At 41.0% G+C, this 21,676-nt stretch overlaps 1 protein-coding gene across 15 annotated transcripts in view; it reads left to right on the top strand.

The window, feature by feature from the left end:
- The window catches only part of ADAMTS6 (ADAM metallopeptidase with thrombospondin type 1 motif 6), a 124,681-nt gene that overhangs the window by 76,599 nt on the left and 26,406 nt on the right, over positions 1–21,676 (top strand). For 14 of the 15 annotated variants that reach the window (XR_013977150.1, XM_080972368.1, XM_080972369.1 and 11 more), the window contains 2 exons: positions 8,847–8,992; positions 14,595–14,658. Coding sequence is in view for 14 of the 15 variants with exons in the window: in XM_080972368.1 (XP_080828494.1) it covers positions 8,847–8,992; positions 14,595–14,658 (210 nt within the window). In the remaining variant the exon portion in view is untranslated. The remainder of the gene's footprint in view (positions 1–8,846; positions 8,993–14,594; positions 14,659–21,676) is intronic. The other variant, XM_080972370.1, reaches the window with a different exon arrangement.

The raw sequence follows: 21,676 nt of genomic DNA, 5'->3' as shown, positions 1-21,676 counted from the left end.
TTGGAGAGGATATTCTGCAGGGCTTAGGCATTCCTTCTGAATTTAGTGAAGAAGATCCAGATCTATCTAGCCCAAAACCTCAGAAGGGAAGTGGGTTTTAAAGCACCTCAGTGAAACTGACTCTTTGAACCTCAGAGATTACTGGCCACATTGTGGTTCCTATTACTATTGCATGTAGAGTCCTCAGAGACTCTACATTGGAATATTGCAGTATTAACATACTTCTCTGCTTTCATATACTTACTGTATATATTCAGTACAAGCACAATATGCCGTTGTCCAGCTGTTAAGATTAGATTGGCTCCCATAATTCTACAGAACTCTCCAATTCCTGAAGGAATTCTTGCTCAAGCTTTCTTTGGTGTTACTTACTGTTCTTAGTGAGTGGAGAACATGTGTAAGACTTTGGCTACTAATACAAATTTGTTGTTCCACCTGCCTTGGGAGTAGATACTGCTCAAAAACATCAGAGATCTGCACTGCATTCATCACTATAGAACAGATTCTGTATGGTGAGTATCTTGCCTTACTCTGCTTCAAACCTATTTATCTGCATCCATGACTGTAATGGTAGCTTACACCATATACTTATAGCCTGCTACCACCAGTTTTGATTTGGGGAAAGATTGATATCTTCCTTAAAATCTTTTTGAGAATGAGAAAAAGCTAAAACTAATATTTCTACATTGAAACTTCTTATCTGGCTAAATAGCTAGATTGTGTAGCGTATTGGTTAGTCTACAACATGCTTAGAGGTGTGCATGACTTAGCTCTTCAACTTTAATTCTCCCTTGCAAAGGTGTACTGTTCATTTACAAATAAGAGGGAAAATACTGAGAATACCAGAACCATGACTTGATCTTTTCATCCCAGCTACTTAAAGAGGTACAGGTTATTTCCATCTGGTTATTTATGCACTTAATCCTCTCCAAGGTATATCATTATACCACCTCTCATTCAAGAAGAGCAGAATGTTGGACTTCTACAAAGACAGCTAGAGGGGTTATTTCAGCATTCTGTACCACAGTACACATATACCAATGGTGGAATATTTTTCTAAAAGAACTGCCATACCTGATTCCTGTGCCTCATTTCTGGACTTTTCAATGGAACTGCCTTCTTGTACTAAGCATCTCTCATTAGCAAACCCTTCAAACAACTTTCTACTTGCCACTTATGTTGGTTTTTGTACTAGGTTATCTTTCTTGTAGCACTCACATTGGCTGGAAAAGGAGTAGGATTTCTGTCTGATCTACAGTTTTTCAAGAGAAATATGTTCCTTACTATAGAACAAAAGTTCTAACTAAATGGAGTCTTTCAATTCCATACCTTGCCAGTCCTTTTGCCTAGCCCAGACTCTCATTCAAGTGGGCAATGCACTCTCTTCCTTTAATGAGTTTTACCTTTCTGTGTATCTTGTACTTCATTTGTGTGGCATGTACACTTGCATGGTGAACAATCATTTTTACCCTGTGGAAGTTCCAGTGATCCAGCACCAACATAGAGAGTATCCAAGTGACTGTTGAGAACAACTGAGAATTGCTTTGATATCTGAAGCAAATTTTTGAGTCCCTCTGAGTCTGCAACATATGCAAGCTCATTTGGGTCTTCTGTAGAGACCTGGAGTATTACTTTGGGTGTCCAAGTGAAAGCAGTTAAAAGACTTAGGGAAGCAATCTCTTGTATGCTCACCATCACCTGACAGTCTGCTACAGTTAACTTTTAGTTTGTGAGTCTGTTAAACTTAGAATCACTGGAGTCATTAAAGAAGAAAATTATGTTGCTTTCCCATAATTATTATTCAAGCTGTTCTCTACTGATGAGTCTCAATTGTGGTATCTCACTTGCGGAAGTAGGACTTACCCATCTTCCCCTTCCCCATGCAGTTTCCTGTGTTGTCCTTAAATCTGCTCTAGAGGGTTATGGATGTCAGGGGTCTCTAAGAAATTGCCTTTGCTCCTCTTTTCATGTTAAGACTTAGTCTGTTTCTTGTCTCAGCTTGGAGCAACATCCTCTCTGAGAGGGAAGATGTTGGCTCTATGCCTTACTTTCTTACATGACATCTACTGTGCAAGGGAGATGATAAAATACTAGTGCTTCCTCATGCCTGATGCTTTCTGCCAAGTTCTACCTGTCTGGCCAGGGCCGTCCCAGACATGTGGCAGCACAGAAAGCCGCTTGCAGAACAATTGTCACAGGTAAGTAGCTTTTTTTAATAAGCAGTTTGAAACACAAAACATGCATTTCCTATTATTATTATTTTAAAAATACAGTCTAGTTTCAAGTTGTATGACATTGCATTTTTTAGACTAGCTTTTAGACTTTTAGATGACCTGCTGAAATAAATTTATTATTTTCTTTCTTCAATGAGAGGAGAGACACTTTCTTTGATATATCCTGCCCAGAAAGACTATACACTCCTTGAATGCCATCTGCTAAAGCTAAAGTGTCTTAATTGTTGAAGTTTTTGTGAGCACAAAACTGTCTGTCTTACCCTAAGTGATCACTTAAGAGTTTCAGGTCGTCTAAAGCCCATGATTTCCTGGCAGCCAATTTTTCTCCTAGCTTGCATTAGCCATCTGCTCTCCTATTTGCTTTCTGGTCTTTTCTGACAGCCTTTGGTATTTTCTTCTCTGTATCCCACATATTTTGCTTTCTGCTAATTCTCCCCTCACCTCCTGGCTGATGGCCCATTAAATAATGGAAAATGTAAATGCACTAGCATGCAATGCATAAAGACAATTGAAACTGTCACTGAAAGAAGTAACTGAGAATAGATTCACCCAACTATATTTTTCACGTGATTTGCAACTATTGGTTAATAGACTGCTTCTTTTCAAACCACTAAAACATACTAGGTGACGTTGGCATAAGCTAGTTTGAAAATTTTATCAATCAGTATTGAGAGAGGTGTCATATGCAATAAACTTATTGCATGATAATTACAGTGTGAGCCGATTTTGTGAATCAACTCTAAATAAGGATCATCTTTAGGAGCCCAATATTTTTTATTAATTAATTCTATTTGTAGAGCAATTCGGAGTCAATCGAACTCTAGTACTTACTTTAGAGATGTTAAGGCTGACCTTGGCAGTAGCTCTCTTGATAGGTAAAGGTAAAGGGACCCCTGACCATTAGCTCCAGTTGTGGCCGACTCTGGTGTTGCGGCTCTCATCTCACTTTATTGGCCGAGGGAGCCGGCGTACAGCTTCTGGGTCATGTGGCCAGCATGACTAAGCCGCTTCTGGTGAACCAGAGCAGTGCACAGAAACGCCGTTTACCTTCCCGCCAATACCTATGCAGGGACTGAGCAACGGGAGCTCACCCCATCACGGGGATTCGAACTGCCGACCTTCTGATCGGCAAGTCCTAGGCTCTGTAGTTTAACCCACAGCGCCACCCGCGTCCGCTCTCTTGATAGGCAGGTTCAATTGTTAGCTTCTTGCTGTATTGCTTAGGCAGGGCAAAATGTTAGATTATCTCATTCAGGTGTTTGGAATTCCTATAAATAGCGGTAGCTACTAGCCACAATGGTTATGCTCTACCTCCACAGTTGGATGTAGCAATGCTTCTGAATAGCATTTGCTGGAAACCACAGGACAGGAGAGTGCTCTTGTACTCATGTTCTGCTCCCTGGTTTCCCTCAGGCATCTGGTTGACCACTGTGAGAACAGGATGTTGGACAAGACGGGCCATTGGCTTGATCCAGCAGGCTAGTCTTACACTCTTGTTTCCAGCCTTTCATCTTTGACAACTGTTGTTAAATGAGTAGTTTATCTGCATTGTCAGACAAAACCTGATATTCTCAGTCTGTCCAGCCATTTAATGCCATCCAAATATTATTTAATATATGTGGATATATCCATTTAGCTCTGCCAATCTGACTTTTCTCCTGAGTATGAGACTGTAGTTGTGGTCTCTTTCTCAAGATCAGTAGAGTAAATTGTAGCCTATTAATTTGAGTTAGCATTCGATGACAGTTGATGATGAACTAAAATAGGTACAATCCAACTGTAACTGACCATTATTATATATGCTAAAACATTCTTATTAAATGTTTCAGTTTCTACCTTTATCAGTAACAGAAGCTTCATGTCTGAGGATGGCTTATAAGAAACTTATAAATAATACATTTCATATTATCCAAATAGTAAATAAAGTTTAATTTGAAAAGCAAGTACTGCATACATCTTATGTTTTCTCCATTTTTGTTCCCTAGACAAAAAAAAGAATAAAAATATATTCTTTCTATGGCTTCATAGTTTCAGACAGTTTCATGTATTACTTAGTGTAATCCTAACCATGTCTACTCAGAAGTAAGTTCTATTGATTTCTATGGACTCACTCCTATATAAGTGGGGTTAGGAATGCAGCTTAGATTGCATTATTATTTATTATTTCTTTCAAGTATTTGTGCATTGCTTTTCATAAAAAGGCGATTTACAAGGAAATCAAACAACTAAATTAAATACAACAGATGAAACATCATAAAGTAAGGTTCCACTCATTTAGTACACACACAAATTCGAAGCCCACAAACACACCCCGGTATCTCAGTCAGTCTACACCTGGACACTTTTACCCACACATACACACAAATCCCTTACACTCAACAATTAACAGTCCCAACAATCCACTGGGTACATACCAAGACTGTACTGTAGCCTCCAATTTCTTGCACCCACCTGATAAGTGGTTAGGCTCCAACCACAGTCCTATGTTCTCACTCTTGGGCAGCACCACACATCCCCACTCTCAGCCAATGCCTTGTACTGTATTTTGAAATTCCCAAGCACTGACTATTCCAATAGGAAATGATCCAAAAGCTTTTCAAGCCACAGAATCTCAGAGAAAACTAAGCTATTGAAATATATTCAACTGTCCTTAGAGATTTGCTTTATTAGTTGTGTTGCCTCATTAAGTGCATTGTGTTAGGAAATTCCTAAATTAATCTTTCTTTTTCTCGCTTATTCTTAATGAAGAACAAAAGACTATCATGCCTGCAGGCCTTTTTACACATATGTTATGTATCTCAATCAAGAACCAGTGTTATACCATGGATAAAATGTCAGACTAGAAGAGAGACTAACATTAAAGTCCCCAGTCAACAGTTGGGCTGGTCTCAAAACTACCTCATCAGAGCTGTTGTGATGATAAAATGAGGAAACCTCTTAAGACCCTTGGAGGAAGAGCAGAATATAGTTGTGGGTGTTTATGTAAATTTAATTAATGATGTTCTAATGTTGATAGCCACCATTAGAAAGTGGCAATTTGAAATAGCAGTTCTGCTGTAGGCCATCCAGCCTCTCTTTCTAGTACAAATGTCAATAAATGAAGGAAGGCTGTTGGAAGAACACAGCATCCTAGCTATTTGCTTTTTAACCAGTGCTTGATAAGGCACTGGCTTCTAGTCTTTTATTAATAAGACTCAATAAATACATTTTGTATTCTTGTAAAATAATAGCAATCAGTGTACTTTTATTTTGTGAATAAAATTGTGAATATTTTGTGCTGCAGTGAGGAGGAGAGTTATGGGGATAGCAAGAGGATAAGCATACAATTACTACTTGGTTGAGCAGGCCGTAGTTTTATTGCCAACCCTGCTTCCAAGAGGCAAGAGATACATACATCGTTGCTGCTACCAGAGACCAAAGGCCCAGTTGATGTGCTTTCCCAGCAACTATTGTTCTCCCCTCCCCCAGGGAACTGTTCTTTAGTACTGTACTTTAATGCTGTCATAGAGAAAGTGCATGTCAATAACAAATATATTCAATCACAGTTAAGCTTAAATATGCCTTTACAACTGGATGATCCACCAGCAATGACCTTGAGCTCTGACTATGGTTTTTAAAAATATGTTTTGGAACCACTGGAGTGGAGAGGCATGTAGCTTAGAAACCTTCATTCTCTCTTGAAAAGAACACAGGAAATTTCTTTGGTAGCATCACTTGGAACCTAGGGCTGTGAACCATTTAGGATATTTTTATTTATTTGTCCTTCATTTAATTAAGATGTGATGATTAATTTTAATTGTAAAATCAAGGCATTTTTAAAAATTAAGTATTATGTCTGCCCTACTCTTACATGGGTGGCGCTGTGGGTTAAACCACAGAGCCTAGGACTTGCCGATCAGAAGGTCGGCGGTTCGAATCCCCGCGACGGGGTGAGCTCCCGTTGCTCGGTCCCTGCTCCTGCCAACCTAGCAGTTCGAAAGCACGTCAAAGTGCAAGTAGATAAATAGGTACCGCTTCAGCGGGAAGGTAAACGGTGTTTCTGTGTGCTGCTCTGGTTTGCCAGAAGCAACTTAGTCATGCTGGCCACATGACCTGGAAGCTGTACGCCGGCTCCCTCGGCCAATAAAGCGAAATGAGTGCCGCAACCCCAGAGTCGGCCACGACTGGACCTAATGGTCAGGGGTCCCTTTACCTTACTCTTACATGTAGCTTCCAGTGGTCTCCCATGCAGATTGCTGATCTGATCCACAGCTGTGCAGCTTCATAAAACATGAAAATGATTCTTGAAGGTGTATATTTGAGTCAAATGATCAGGAAGTCAACATGTCATTGTAATATCCCTTCAGTGCTGTATAAATAATGCACTAGACATGCTGGCCTCTCACTAAATGGAAGCCATTGTTTCTGTTTTCTTATTGTGTTATTATTACCTCTATTTGAATTTAAACAAGTGGCTACCCCTATCGAAATGTTACCATATTCATAGCCAACCTGAATGAATACTTAACCATATCCAGCTAACTGATACCATGTCCAGTTCAGCCCTGCTAGTGCTCTTGTATCCAAATACTTTATAGTACCCAAACTAGAAGTAATTACAACATGCCATAAAAGTGGGTATTGTAAGTAGTTTCAGGTAATGTGGTTGAAAATAAAGGCTCAAGCTTCACTAATTCATCTCAACATCATTCCCATTTTTCCTTGAGCCCTTAAAAGTTTCTGGACTTGCACAGGTTGGAGAGTAAAATAAAGAAGGTTCTGCATTATATAGCTTCCACTTCAGCACACATTAATAGCTCTAACCTGACTGCTGCTGTGTTCTTTTTTCTTTTGTAAATTGTGCTCAGAACATGGGTAAGAAACATCCTTTTTCAGTGCCATTAATAACGGTTGGATCTAGGCTAGCGATGCAGTTCTATGCGTAGGTAAAGGTAAAGGTACCCCTGCCCGTACGGGCCAGTCTTGCCAGACTCTAGGGTTGTGCGCTCATCTCACTCTATAGGCTGGGAGCCAGCGCTGTCCGCAGACCCTTCCGGGTCACGTGGCCAGCGTGACAAGCTGCATCTGGCGAGCCAGTGCAGCACACGGAACGCCGTTTACCTTCCCGCTGGTAAGCGGTCCCTATTTATCTACTTGCACCCGGAGGTGCTTTCGAACTGCTAGGTTGGCAGGCGCTGGGACCGAACGACGGGAGCGCAGCCCGCCGCGGGGATTCGAACCGCCAACCATGTGATCGGCAAGTCCTAGGCGCTGATGTTTTACCCACAGCGCCACCCGCATAGTTACTCAGAAGTAATTACCAATGACACTTACTTCCTAATAAGTGTGTTTAGTATTACAGCCTAGTTCTCATTGAAATTCATATACAATTTTGTTCATTTAACCTAGTGTGGATCCAGCCCATGGTCAGTATTGCTTGACAGTACTGGTAGACACTGTGGTTTGCTCCAGATGTTGTTGGACTACAACTTCCAGTAGCTCAGCCAGGATGGCCAGTGGTCAGGGATTATGGAGGTTATAGTCCAACAATATCTGGAAGGTGCCACTTTGTCTACTCCAAGTTTAGATCAAGATTCTTGTATCAAGTTGGGTATTTTTACACACACACACACACACACACACACACACACACACAGCCCAAATCCAACCCAGATTATTTATTAAAAGATAATGTGATATTGTTTTGTACCATATCTGTGATAAGGTAAAATTCATGTTCAAATTTTACTGGATATGGGCAAATGTCTCATTATTTTGATAGGACAAATGGTTTCATTTTCTGTAATATTCTTCTCTTATTTTCTACAGTGAAACAAGACATCCAAATTTGGGCTTAAATCAGGACTGTAGGACTTGGTCTAATTTGATATGAAAAAAATATTCCACTCAAGTTAAAGCACAATTTGTCTCAAATTAACTCAATGCCCTATTGTAAAAGAATAATAATAATCCAGGTTAAATGCTTTGCTGGTATCTGTCTTAAAATTTCAGTTCATATGTTCATTCAGTCTCTGAACAACTGGCTAGTCAGTAAGTTTAAATACTTTTTTCTTTGTTTCTAGTGTCTTGGCATTACTTTTATTATGTCTGCAGTGTAAGTGTAGATGAAATACTGCTTCAAATTCCTCTTCTATTGTAACATCATCTATACTTCAGTGTTTTTTTAAAGGAAAAGCAATAACCCTCATAAAAATTCCTAACTGGAGAATTTTCCATGTTGTGCTATTAAACCATTAGTTGAAATATAGGTGTGAGTTTGTTTCTCACACCTATTCTTAAAAGTATACGTAATGTCTAAAGAAATGTTTCAGTAACTTGCAGTTTATTTAAATGAGAAATGGTAAGCTTGTGTATGAAAAGAAAAATGCTGTCTTGTTAAACTTTTATGTATGGTAGGGATTTATTATTCAGGCTAAGCCTAAAGATAAATAACAAATAGCACTTGCCTTCACCAATGACTAAACATGGCTAAAGAAATTTAAACCTCTGTATGTTATCTATACAAGAAATGCTGTTGCCTATAATTGGTCAGTTCCTGACCCATATATTTTGCTGTCCTGATAATCCTATCAGTTCAAAGCTAATTCTGTGTTTTCTATGAAATCTTTTCAGTGGTGTTATCAGGGAGAGTGCGTACCTTTTGGCACTTGGCCCCAGAGCATAGATGGGGGTTGGGGTCCCTGGTCAATATGGGGAGAGTGCAGCAGGACCTGCGGGGGAGGAGTCTCATCATCCGTAAGACACTGTGACAGTCCAGCGTAAGTAGCTAAAGTAAGCCAGAGCCAGCAAAAAAGGCATATTTGGAAATGTTTCAAAAGTGTGGTTTCACATGTTATCTGTAAAAACGTTTCAGTACTGTGCCAATACTTGTCTTTAAAATAGCAGACAGGATCAGCTATCCTGGAGAAGCTTTGCAGACATACTTTCACATTTTTAAATATATGCATTAAGCACACGCTATACAAATAGATTCTATATTTAATATTTAGCAGGTAATTTTTGCTTCTCACAGCTTCCATTTATGGAAAACAAACAGTCAGTAAATTCTACTTATGGTAATTAAAAGTTGTTTCAGGTGTTCATTAGTTTTGCAAACTTAAGGTTTTGAATATTTGTCCCTACAAGACAATGGCCTAGTTTGCACACCACAGGAACAGGCTATTTGAGAACGTTTTAGCTGCTGGATGTGAAAGTAATCTATACAAAGTACCCTTTGGATTCTCACATCACTTTAAAGCCAACTGATTTAATGCAAAGTACACAACAATTTCCACAGTGCTCATCCGCTGCTCCTTCTGCACCATGGACCAAACAAACCAGAGCCTGGCTTGTACCCTTTGGATTCTCCGAACCCAGACTTGCAGTTTGTTTCGTCCAAACTCTTAAGAGTTGTTCAGAGAACATTGTTGCCTGTATTCTGGTGTCACATCTCCAAACTATTAGGTCATTTGTGTCCTCTCTATTCATAGCTTTGTCAGTTGCAAGCAAAGCTTTTAAAAGAGACATTTTTTGGCTCAGAGCTCCATATATATGCACACATGCACAATTGGTTGATTTCTGAGAACTGCAAAGTATGCTGAAAAACTGATAAAAGCAAAACCATAGTAAAGGTTGCTGCTCTTCTCCAAACCTAACATTTTAACACTCTTTTTACTAGTCTGTGTTTCACAGGCAATTATAGACAAGGACAAGAGATCTTAACTTTACAGTCACAGCTCTACTACCATCCCCTCTCCAGCATTCAGCACTGCCCACTGAAATCAATTTATCTAACCTCTTCCTTCCTTTTTTGTCTAGTGACAGAAGTATATTAAAAGATTGTTGATGGCTCAGCTACATTCCATAAGGGAATTAAATTAAGAGAACACTGCAAGAGAACCCTTTACTCCCCTCTACCAAACATCAGATGACAGGTGTTTCAAAGTAGCTGCTGGACACTGAACTGCCTTTGAGGCCCTTTCAGATATTATAAACATATTATATTACATATAAACACTTTTGTGTAGGAAAATCATGAAGGTATACTAATCACAAATAGGCACATGCATTAGAAAATTGAACATCACTGTTAAAAAAAAAAGCCTGCAACATTTTTATGTGGTTGTCAGAAAGACCATATAATAGATGGGGTTCACAGATTCTGAACATATAATTATTGGGGGGGGGGGGACTTTACATGAGTCTAACTTGAAACATGCCCCAACATCTTTATTAATAATAGTCTATTCTTCTTTGTCTTTCAGTGGGACTTCATGCTCACTTTGGCAGTTGCTTTCTTCACAAAGCCTTTTGTAGTAAAAATCATAAATACAGGATGACTCACTCTTGCAGTCAGGTTTAAGAAAGATATCGTCACAACTAGCTATCATTTTATGTAGGAAAGTAATATGTATATTGTTATACATATGACTGTCAAGAACTAAACCATAGGGCTGACTGAGCCTGTCTCCTCTCATTGGCATAAATTGGACCTGTGGAAGCTCAACAGTGGACCTCGAGGGGGTCTGTCTCCGTGCAGCCAGAGGCCCTTCTGGATTCATAACTGCCCTGCAATCTTTTACATTGTATCTTCTTCCCATAATGGCTGTGTTTGTATTTCCTTGCTGCTCATTTCCTTCCACCCCTTCACTGTTCCTAGATAACCTGTGTTTGCATCTACTCGCTGCTGCTTTGTGCCTTTTTGCTCATAACACCCCCCCCCCACACGCACACACAAAAGAGCAGCATGAAACAGCTTGACTCACATAACACTACCTACTCCATCCTCCTCCAGTCATTCCCAAGCTCACACTCACATGGAGAACTCACGTGAACTGACTGATTGCAGACACGGCCAGCATTAATTCATCTGATTGCACTAAATGGAAAAATTGCTGCAATAGTGGAATATCCATATCCATGACTAGAAAACTTTCACAATATGTTTCTCCATATGCATACATGCCCATGCTTGTGCAGCAACAACAGCCATATAGTTACTTGCCCCAGGTGAAGAAGCAATACAGCTCAAAAAAGAGAAATTGGGAGGATGGAACAGCAAAAAGGAAAGGATGAATGGGGACATAGAGAAAGTAGAAATCTCCTGATGTTGATAGCCAACCAGGAAAAACAATGATGGACTCTTCAGAGAAATAACCTTCCTTTTAAAGAGGAAATGAAGCACTGTATCTGGGTGGAACATTACCCTATGTGACAATCTTTGCGTTTTGTCCAGCCCACAAAGCTCTTGCATGCTGACCCATATTATATGAGCCATGACTTGATTGCATATATAGTTTTTATACTATTGCTGGTTTGTTGTGCAACCATTATTCCTGCTTTGGGTGGTTGCAATAGAAGGTGTGGACACAGCCTAGAGCTTTCTGGGATCCAGGTTTTGCAGTCTTTTATAACCAGACAAGTAAACATGTCATTGTGCTAGCACCAAATATGACAAGAAGTCGGGGCAAAGAGACCTGAGGTAATTCAGGATAGAACCTTGGCAAATTTTCCAAATGACTGCAACAGCAGTCATTCCCCAAGTTTTATGTTCTGCAGAAGCACAAGTTAGTTCTATATTGAGCGACTTCTTGGATGGAGCCAACCTTTGCTACTGTGTTTCTGGGAGGATTGATGGGTAACAAATGGAAAACACTATAAATCAGCAACAAATTAAGAATCAAATTCTGCTGATCATTTTCTAATGTTGTATTGCTTTTTTAAATTGTATTACTTCTGCTGTATATTTTATACATATTTTTGGTTTTCTGTACACCACTCTGATATATTATAATGTGAGTGGTTTATAAATCTTTTTAAATAAAATAGAAAAAATATGTTTAAATTCAGACAAATAAGCTTAAAGAGGTCAGGAGTAAATTGAACAAAAATACAATACTGAGTAAATCCTGGATAGCCACAGTCTGAAATTTAATTCAAGACTGTTAGCTTCTCCCTAGGAGCTCATTCTTCCTTCTGCTATGCTTCCTCACTATTGTAAAGTACCAGTTAAACTTGCTTGATATTCTCTGAATCTTCATATCCCAGTGTCTATTCTACCCAACAACCTGCTTTTTTCCCCCAGTTCCCTAATAATCCCTTCCACTAGATTTGTCCATATATGGAAAAATTGGGCAAACCAAAGGGTGTGCATTCTGAACATCTATAGCACCAAGGGCTGCAATACTTGACAGTACCTCGGTGGTTTTTTAAAATCTTGAAATGAAACAAACTGTCTTTTACAAATCAGAGGCATTCTGCTTGCGCAGTTTGGCAACAGACTATTTGACTATTACAAACCCTTGAAAATACAGTAGCAAATGGCAATTCATCAGGCTTTTTGGAATATAGCAGTTCTGTTTAAATTCATGTTCTCCACTCAAACTTTGTAATACCAACTATGTGCTGGGACATTTATATTTATCCATTACTTTTGTTTTATTAATGTCCAGTAATAAGCAGTTACACTTTCACAACCCTGCTTTAGGATTCCTTACATTTGTCTTCTAAAATGCAATATTGTCTGTGTTCAAGCTGTTACATAAATCCTTTAATGGGAGATTGGGCACTGCATCTTCCTCTATGCTTTGAAGAACTTAGACCTCTATACTGTTTATGGCATGGCTTTGCAAGGCAGTCTGGTCTTTATCTCATTGCTGAACTTTATAGGACTGGACATTCCTTTCTAATCTTCACCACTGCAGAGCCCCTGGATATTTGGCTTTCAGAGTAGTCTGACTGATTTCAGTGAATACACACTGGTGTAATTTTTTTCAGGATCTATTCCACATCAGCTGCTTACATAATAATAGACTTTTCTACGAAACACCAGCATTCGTAGGTACTGGAATATATGTGTTAAGGCATATCTCAGATGTTTTAATTCATATATAACATTTATACATTTAAAAACACAATGGTCAAAAGAATTATACTTCAGTCCAGCTAGAGTACTTCATTTTCTCCTCTGTGCAAAGAAAACCACTCTAGGTGAGCAGTAACATGGTCTTTACCAATTTTTAACTTTCCACAGAAGAAAACAAGAAAGCTCTTTTGCATAGTTAAGTGCTGTGCATATTTTCTGACCCTTTGGGTCTCAACTAATTTCATTTAACAACAATGGATACATTTAAATGCAGGGGAGCACTTTTGAATCCCATATGCTTAACTTCTCCATTGTAGTGAATAGGGCATAAAAGTGCAAATTGCCTGGATCCTAGCCATTATATTCAGCATTTTAAAATATTAAAATAAAATCACATTTTATTTTAAGTAACAAAAACTCACTAAAATTGCATGTTACATGGTTTTGAGAATCATGTTTATCAGCAGATATTGCAACCATGTGATACCTTGCTTGTGTGACCAGAAATGCCATATTATTTCATAACATACTATATAACACATTAAGTAATAAATGGATGACAAAAGACCAGTCTGGATAATACTTGAGTCCTATTAAATCCTAGATAACTACTCCCCATCTAGTCATGTAATATCGCCCTGATTATTTTCAAATATTAGTAGCAACGGAAAAGAATAGAATTTTACAAACTCTCTTATAGTTAATCATATAAACTTATCTTTAATTTTGTTTATATGTCCTCTGAAGTCTTCTAAGGCTGCAATCCTATATACACATACCAGAGAGCAAGTCCCATTGAACTTAGTGGGATTTATTTCTGAGCGAACATATATAGGATTGTACTGTGAATTATTCAAGTAACATTTGCTTATAATGTGTGTGTGTGTGTGTAGGATAATAGCCAAGATGAAGAACACGACCTTAAACACATACAAAGATTAGCACTAGTCTAGTGAGGTTTTTGAACACTTATTGTTGTCAAATTGAAATAATAATCAGGAACTCTGGTATTAGAGAATATCAACTTGACCCTAGTAATGAAAAGCAGTGTTTCCTTAATTTTGATTCATCTTAGTCTAATGCTAAAACTTCTGCACCAGCAAATAAGTGCTTAGATCTAGAAGTAATACTTCCACTAACAGAGTGTTACAAATGCTGTGTCATGGTGGGTTTTTACTGGTACTGCCTACTGGTGGCAAAATAAATGTTTAGAACTTGAGTATTAATTTAAAACATTAGTAGAATATATAACTTTGCCACATTTTTTCTGCTTTTGGTGGGAATGATACAAAAATAGAAGAAATTGTGTTTTACCTTCCTTTTCTGAAGTGTAATTTTACAAATATATTTGCCAGCTGAGTTTGTATTAATGAAATGTGAAGTTTTAAAAAATATACAGTATCATCAATTTGTATTAGAAAAGAATTGTGGGGGGAAATGTCCTGTAGTGTGTAGTTTTTTTATCATTGCTTACTTCATATGTTACATATGCATAAACTGCATACAATTTTTTCCAGACCGTCAGGTGGAGGAAAATATTGCCTTGGAGAAAGGAAAAGATATCGCTCCTGTAATACTGATGTGAGTAATTCAAAGTTAAGCTAGAATCCAACAATCTTAGATGAGGAGGAGGAGAATTTATTTATTAAATTTGTATACAACCCCTCATCTGAAGATCTCAGGGTGGTACACAAGATACAAACACAAAACACCAAAACAAAACAATAACCCCCCTCCTACAAGCACATTTAAAAGGATATAGTGTATTAATCAACTAATGGTTGGGTTGAAGACAAATGTTTCTGCCTGGTCCTTAAAAGTGTATAATGAAGGTACCAGGTAAGCCTCCCTGGGATGAACATTCGACAAATGGGGAGCCACCACAGAAAAGGTCCATTCTCATATTGCCACCCTCTGGGCCTCTTGTGGAGGAGACTTACAGAGAAGAGCCTCCAATGATGATCGGAGGGTCTGGGTTCATTAGGAGTAATGTATCTTGCCTTTGAGCAATAGGTGGCATCCTCATGTCCAATCAGAAACATGTTTCAGATAAGACCAATGGTTCATCTCCTTGTTTTCAACCTTATGCTGGTGGTGCACATATGCTGGTACAGGAATGAACTGACATATCCTCACTGCTACACTGGTGTAATTTCACTGTTGTAGTGGAGCTTCCACTATAGTTCTTCACATGATGTACCTCAAGGGTAGAATTTTACTCTTAGTGCTGCTTGATATTTCTATCTTCCACTTTTAAGCATGAAGGACTGGGAGACCAGGGTTCAAATTCCCACTCGGCCATGAAGCTTGTTATGTGACCTACCTCACTGAGTTGTTGTGATAAGAAAATAAAGATTGAGGAGAACTATGTACACCACCTTCAGTTCCTTGAAGGAAAGCAGGATCAATCAGTTAAGAAGACAAAGTACATTCAGATAAACAGTTAAAAGCTGCAGTCATATCTAATACTGAAATACTGAGAGCAAGGTTTATTCTTTAAATTAGGAAAGGCAGAAAACTGTGTAACAATTTTTCTCCATTGTGCTTTTTGCTGCATTTTAAAGGTAGTATACATGAAGCTATCCATAAAGTTTTGATTATCAACAGTTCCCTTCAGAGATTGCATTCCCATTGTTACCTTGTTACCCATTGTTACCCATTGTTAGCTTGTTGAGGGCTGGAATACCCAGCTCCTGGCAGCCATCGATGAGATCGCACCTAAGCGCCCTCTGCGACCCCGCAGAAACCGGGCTCCCTGGTTTACCGAGGAGCTTTGGAAAATGAAGCGGGATGGCTAGAGCGAGTATGGCGGGGTGCCCGTGACGGAGCCTCAAGAACATCTTACAGGGTTTTTATGAAAACCTATGAGATGGCAGTGAAGGCTGCTAAGAAGTCTTACTTCTCGGCCTCCATTGCATCCGCTAGCTCTCGCCCAGCACAATTATTTAGTATAATTAGGTCTTTAACGTCCCTTGAAGGACAGCCAAATTTAAATAACAATCTGACACACAGCTGTGAGGCATTTGCGAGCTTTTTTGCGGAGAAGGTCCTGTTGCTCCGCCATGACCTCCCAGCCAGTTTGGATACAATAAAGGAACAGGAGGCCCCTCGGCTGTCCTCGGGTCCAGTATTGGACCACTTTGACCGGATACCCCCCGCTGATGTGGACAGACTCCTCCGAGCTGGAAAGCCCACCACTTGTCCTCTTGACCCGTGCCCGTCTTGGCTGATTAGAGCGTGTCCAGACAAGGTGCGGGCCCCCCTGGGGGATATCATCAATTTGTCCCTTGGCACCGGGATATTCCCAGGGGAACTGAAGGAGGCAGCGGTGCTCCCGCTCTTAAAGAAAACATCATTAGATCCCTTAGATCTATCCAATTACCGCCCGGTTTCGAATCTTCCATTCCTGGGTAAGGTGATTGAGAGAGCGGTTGCTGAACAGCTTGGCAGGTTTCTGGATGAAACATCGGCTCTGGATCCATTCCAGTCCGGCTTCCGCGCTGGTCATGGGACCGAGACGGCTCTGGTCGCCCTAACAGATGATCTCCGCAGGCAGCTGGATCGAGGCGGGTCGTGGCTGCTGATTCTTCTAGACCTGTCAGCAGCCTTTGACATGGTCGATCACGAACTCCTGGACCATCACCTTGCCGATGTGGGGATTCAGGGCACAGTCCTTCAATGGCTGCGCTCGTTTCTCTCTGGTCGGGGACAGAGGGTGGCGCTTGGGGGGGAATTGTCATTGCGCCACTCCTTGGTGGGTGGAGTATCTCAGGGTGCGATACTCTCCCCGATGCTTTTTAACATCTTTTTGCGCCCCCTCGCCCAGCTTGTCCGGAGTTTTGGGCTGAGTTGCCATCAGTATGCCGATGACACCCAACTCTATCTGTTGATGGATGGCCATCCTGACTCGGCCCCAGACACACTGACCAGATGTCTGGAAGCTGTGGCTGGATGGTTACGTGGGAGCCGGTTGAAGTTAAATCCTCGAAGACAGAGGTCCTCTGGCTGGGACGGGGCGATATGGGATTGAGGGGGCAATTCCCATCTCTTGCGGGGGTGCAATTAGTGCCAGCACCGTCCGTTAAGAGTTTGGGTGTAATCTTCGATACCTCCCTCTATGGAGGCGCAGATTACAGCTATAACAAAGGCGGCATTTTTTCATCTCCGCCAAGCTAAGCAGTTGGCTCCTTATCTCTCTCGCCCTGACCTAGCCACTGTGATCCACGCGACGGTCACCTCCAGACTGGATTATTGTAACTCGCTCTACGTGGGGCTGCCCTTGAGACTGACCCAGAAACTCCAGTGGGTGCAGAATGCCGCGGCGAGACTCCTTATGGGGTCTTCGCTGTGAGATCACATTCATCTGGTACTATACCAGCTGCACTGGCTCCCGGTGGAGTACAGGATCAGGTTTAAGGTGCTGGTTTTAACCTTTAAAGCCCTATACGGCCTAGGACCCTCGTACCTACGGGACCGCATGTCCTGGTATGCCCCACAGAGGAACCTACGGTCTGCAAATAAAAACATCCTGAAGGTCCCAGGCCACAGAGAGGTAAGGCTGGCCTCAACTAGAGCCAGGGCTTTCTTGGCTGCGGCTCCAATCTGGTGGAACACTCTGTCACAAGAGACTAGGGCTCTGCGGGACCTGACATCTTTCCGCAGGGCCTGCAAGACAGAGTTGTTCCACCAGGCCTTTGGTCAGGGCGCAGCCTGACTCCCTCCTCTGGCAACCTGCACAGAATTTTGCTTAACGGTTGCCATCAATTTGATTTTAATTAATTTTTATAATGAAATGTTTTTAGAATGTTGGATTATTTGATTGTTTGATTATTTGATTGTTGTTAGCCGCCCTGAGCCCGGCTTCGGCTGGGGAGGGCGGGATATAAATAAAATTTATTATTATTATTATTATTATTATTATTATTATTACCTTTGGAGTAAAGGCTAAATTCCATTTACTATTATGAGAAAATGTGAAGGGAGGAAAAATAACATTTTTAATGAACACTCCTTTTAGATCTTAATATAGTTAACATTTTATCATATCAAAATATATTAATAATTATCTTCTTAACAGTGCCTCGTCTGTATTTCATTTTTAATATGTACACATGTTTTGAATTAGTGTAATGTCATGAGGGGATGCACAAATGTTCTGACATTCAGCAGTTTAAGTCCTACTGTAACATAAGTGGTGATTAAAAACTAGTCATTGATTATAAATTTATTAACATGGCTTTAATGAAACACAAAGTTGCTGAGATAGACCCATTTTCAGGATTTATGACAGACCTTATTACTCATCGCTCTTTGAAGCAAAAGACATTGGAAGGGAGAGACATTTGATTAATGTGTGAATTAAAAGGCCACAAGTTTTGTGTGCTTGTCATTATTTTAATGAAGAATGTGATGATTACACCCACTGACATTTGTAGGGGTTTCTTGTGTCAGCATTCACTATTCCTTTTGTAATTTAAAAAGTATTACTCCCTAAAGTTCTTATTATTCCTAAACAAAAATCTCAGCATTTTTACTTCAAACAACAGCTAATTTTCCTTCTCTTCCCTTTGACCCTTTTAATCCTTTAAAAAAAGCATAGACAACTCCAACACATTCTTCAACAAAATCCTTCAGACATTGTTTGGCCTTCGATGGATAACATGTTTCCTAATATTAAAACTGAGGGAATAAGATTAAACCTAATCTGTAAAACCTGGAAACAAGAAGTAGCAGCAACTTCCAGCTTTACCAGTTATCTCATATTGTAAGCTGGTTTGCATATACTGTAACTCTTAACCAGAGCTCTCCAAACTGTATGTCGTGACATGTTAGTGTGTCGGCTGCAGTGTGTAGGTGTGTCACACGAATGCTCCCCACACTCCTCCCAAGGCTGGAAAGGGGTTAGTTTAACCTAGGGGTCGGCAAGGCTTACCTTGCCTGGGCTGGTTCACTACTGCGGAGCCCCCTCTGTGGGCCAGATCCTGTGAGTGTGTGCGCTCGCGATTTCCGACGTCTGTGTCTGTGCAGAGGTGATTTCTGGCACTGCTCGGTGAGTCCCTGCGCCGTGCTGTGCCAGTTTAGTGCAGTGCGCGGGCACTCGCTGCGTGGGCAGCTCAGTTCGGGAGCGGCTCATGGGCCAGTAAAATGACCCCCGTGGGCCGCTTGTGGCCCATGGGCCTTAGTTTGCTGACCCCTGGTTTAACCTTTGGTTTGCTAGTAAAACAATTACTGTGTCGCGAAATGATGCGTGCCTAAAAAAGCATGTCACCAACATGAAAAGCTCTGCTCTAAACCATAGTTCAGCACTGTGCCTGCAAGCTCACACTCTCCTCCTTTCACTCTCCTCATGCACATCTGAGAGAAGGGTTTAGCTAGCATTTACTTTCCGTTACATATAATCCAGGCTTGATATGTATTAAGCAGAATTTTTTGGCTTAATAGAAATGCTGGTCAGTTTCTAATCTGGACACCCATTGAGATTCATCTACTGTAATAGCGGGGTCAAGATTTCAGTGGATGCAAGCGATTTTATCCTCAAAATGCTTTGCAAACAAGTCACAATGAGCTACTGCCGGTTCTGCCACCTCCTTTGGCCAGACTGTAAGCGGCCCCACACTATCCAGAAAAGCTTTGCCAGACAGAACAATGCAATGGAGGCAGCAAAGTATGCCTTCTTTGCTGCCTTTGCTGTCACTAGGTGGGCTCAGTGATGAGCCCCCACCAGTGTTCGATTGCATTTGACTCTCATTCAAGCCACCTCCCAGCCTATTTCCTCAACCTAAGCTCTGGAGTATACCAGGGAACCAAGCAGACTCCATGAAGCAGAAGACGGCACTCCAGAGTGATTGTGTCAACTGCTTGAGCCATTTGGATGTTCCAGGGGTTGGCCAGGGCTTCAGCAAGAGCACCAGTCATATCAGCCAGAAAATCCCTCCAAGCCATCTGGAAACCCATTGGATCCATCTGCCTCTGAGTGCAGACCACCCTCTGCAGAGGGGGAAAGGTGCTGGAAGCCTAAATCTCAACAGGAAGTGATATGACCATGACAAGGGATTGATGTTAATATCCCCCACTTTCAGATCTCTCAGCTGAGAAAACAAGGTCCAGAGTATGGCCTGCCACATGTGTTGGTGACATGTTGGGACATCCCCATGGCCGTCATGGCAGTCATGAAGTCCAGAGCCACCTCAGAGCCAGACACCTCCGCATGGATGTTGAAGTCTCCCCAAACCAGCAGTCTTGGTCCTCAACACCGCCTCCGATGAGATCAGCTCAGACAGGGAGACTGCTGGGCAGCTGAACTGGTCACACTCCCCTATATCTGCTTTTGATGACCTGCAGCCAGTAAGCTTCAATAGGTGTACTTACTTTAAAGAGCAAGACTCCACCATCACTGGCTATTCTTTGTATCTCTTTTAGCTGGAAGAGTTAGAAAAAGGGTGAAAGTACATGCCTTAAGTAGCAACTGCCACTTGAATTGAAGAAATCCATAATAAAGACTTTCCCATTTTCTTGCCAGAGGGAGAGAGCTTGCACTGGCAATTGTGCCGTGGATTGCATCCTTTAAGGTCACATCTGACAATTTAACAAGGTAATCCACTAAACATTCTGTTGCAAAATACAGAGCAAGATTCTCCCTTTCCCTTGGCAAAGCACTTGCCAATAGAATGAAAAATTGAGCTACAAAATTCTATTGTTTATGTGAAAACATTTTTCTCATGGTTGGCTTGACTTTTGGCAGGAGTTTCTTTCCCTACCAAACCAGCGACTTTGATGCCCACATTGAGCAAAACAAAATCCAAGTACAGTGCTTACTGTTAACTGGGTGACCTGCAGAGCCATGACTTAGAGAAAGGTGCTCTTTCTCCAAATGACTAGAAAGGCTTGCACATTTCAACAATAAGCAAATCTCCCAATCAGAAGTGAAAAAAGAATGCCTCATTTAACCACACACATTTAGCACCATCCCTCATTTTGGCCTTGACCAAACCACAGAGAAAATGTCATGTCTTGCAGTTGAAACCACAGTCAAAGAAAAAGACATTTGCCTGAGGCAGTGTTTCTCAGACAGTGGGCCTTGAGTCGTTTTCAGTGCTTCAGCTTGCCCAAGTAAAGTTGATCAGGATACATAAATGTTGGTGGATGTGAAGATTGTCCTGTAATTAATACAAAAGCCTGTTGTTGTTGTTTAGTCGTTTAGTTGTGTCTGACTCTTCATGACCCCATGGACCAGAGCATGCCAGGCACTCCTGTCTTCCACTGCCTCCCGCAGTTGGGTTAAACTCATGCTGGTAGCTTCGAGAACATTGTCCAACCATCTCATCCTCTGTCGTCCCCTTCTCCTTGTGCCCTCAATCTTTCCCAACATCAGGGTCTTTTCCAGGGAGTCTTCTCTTCTCATGAGGTGGCCGAAGTATTGGAGCCTCAGCTTCACGATCTGTCCTTCCAGTGAGCACTCAGGGCTAATTTCCTTCAGAATGGAGAGGTTTGATCTTCTTGCAGTCCATGGGACTCTCAAGAGTCTCCTCCAACACCATAATTCAAAAGCATCAATTCTTCGGCGATCAGCCTTCTTTATGGTCCAGCTCTCACTTCCATA

This window comes from Podarcis pityusensis (genome assembly GCF_964106645.2).
Source record: "Podarcis pityusensis genome assembly, chromosome: 11".
Lineage (NCBI taxonomy): Eukaryota > Metazoa > Chordata > Lepidosauria > Squamata > Lacertidae > Podarcis > Podarcis pityusensis.
This window is presented reverse-complemented; position numbering and strand designations above follow the sequence as displayed.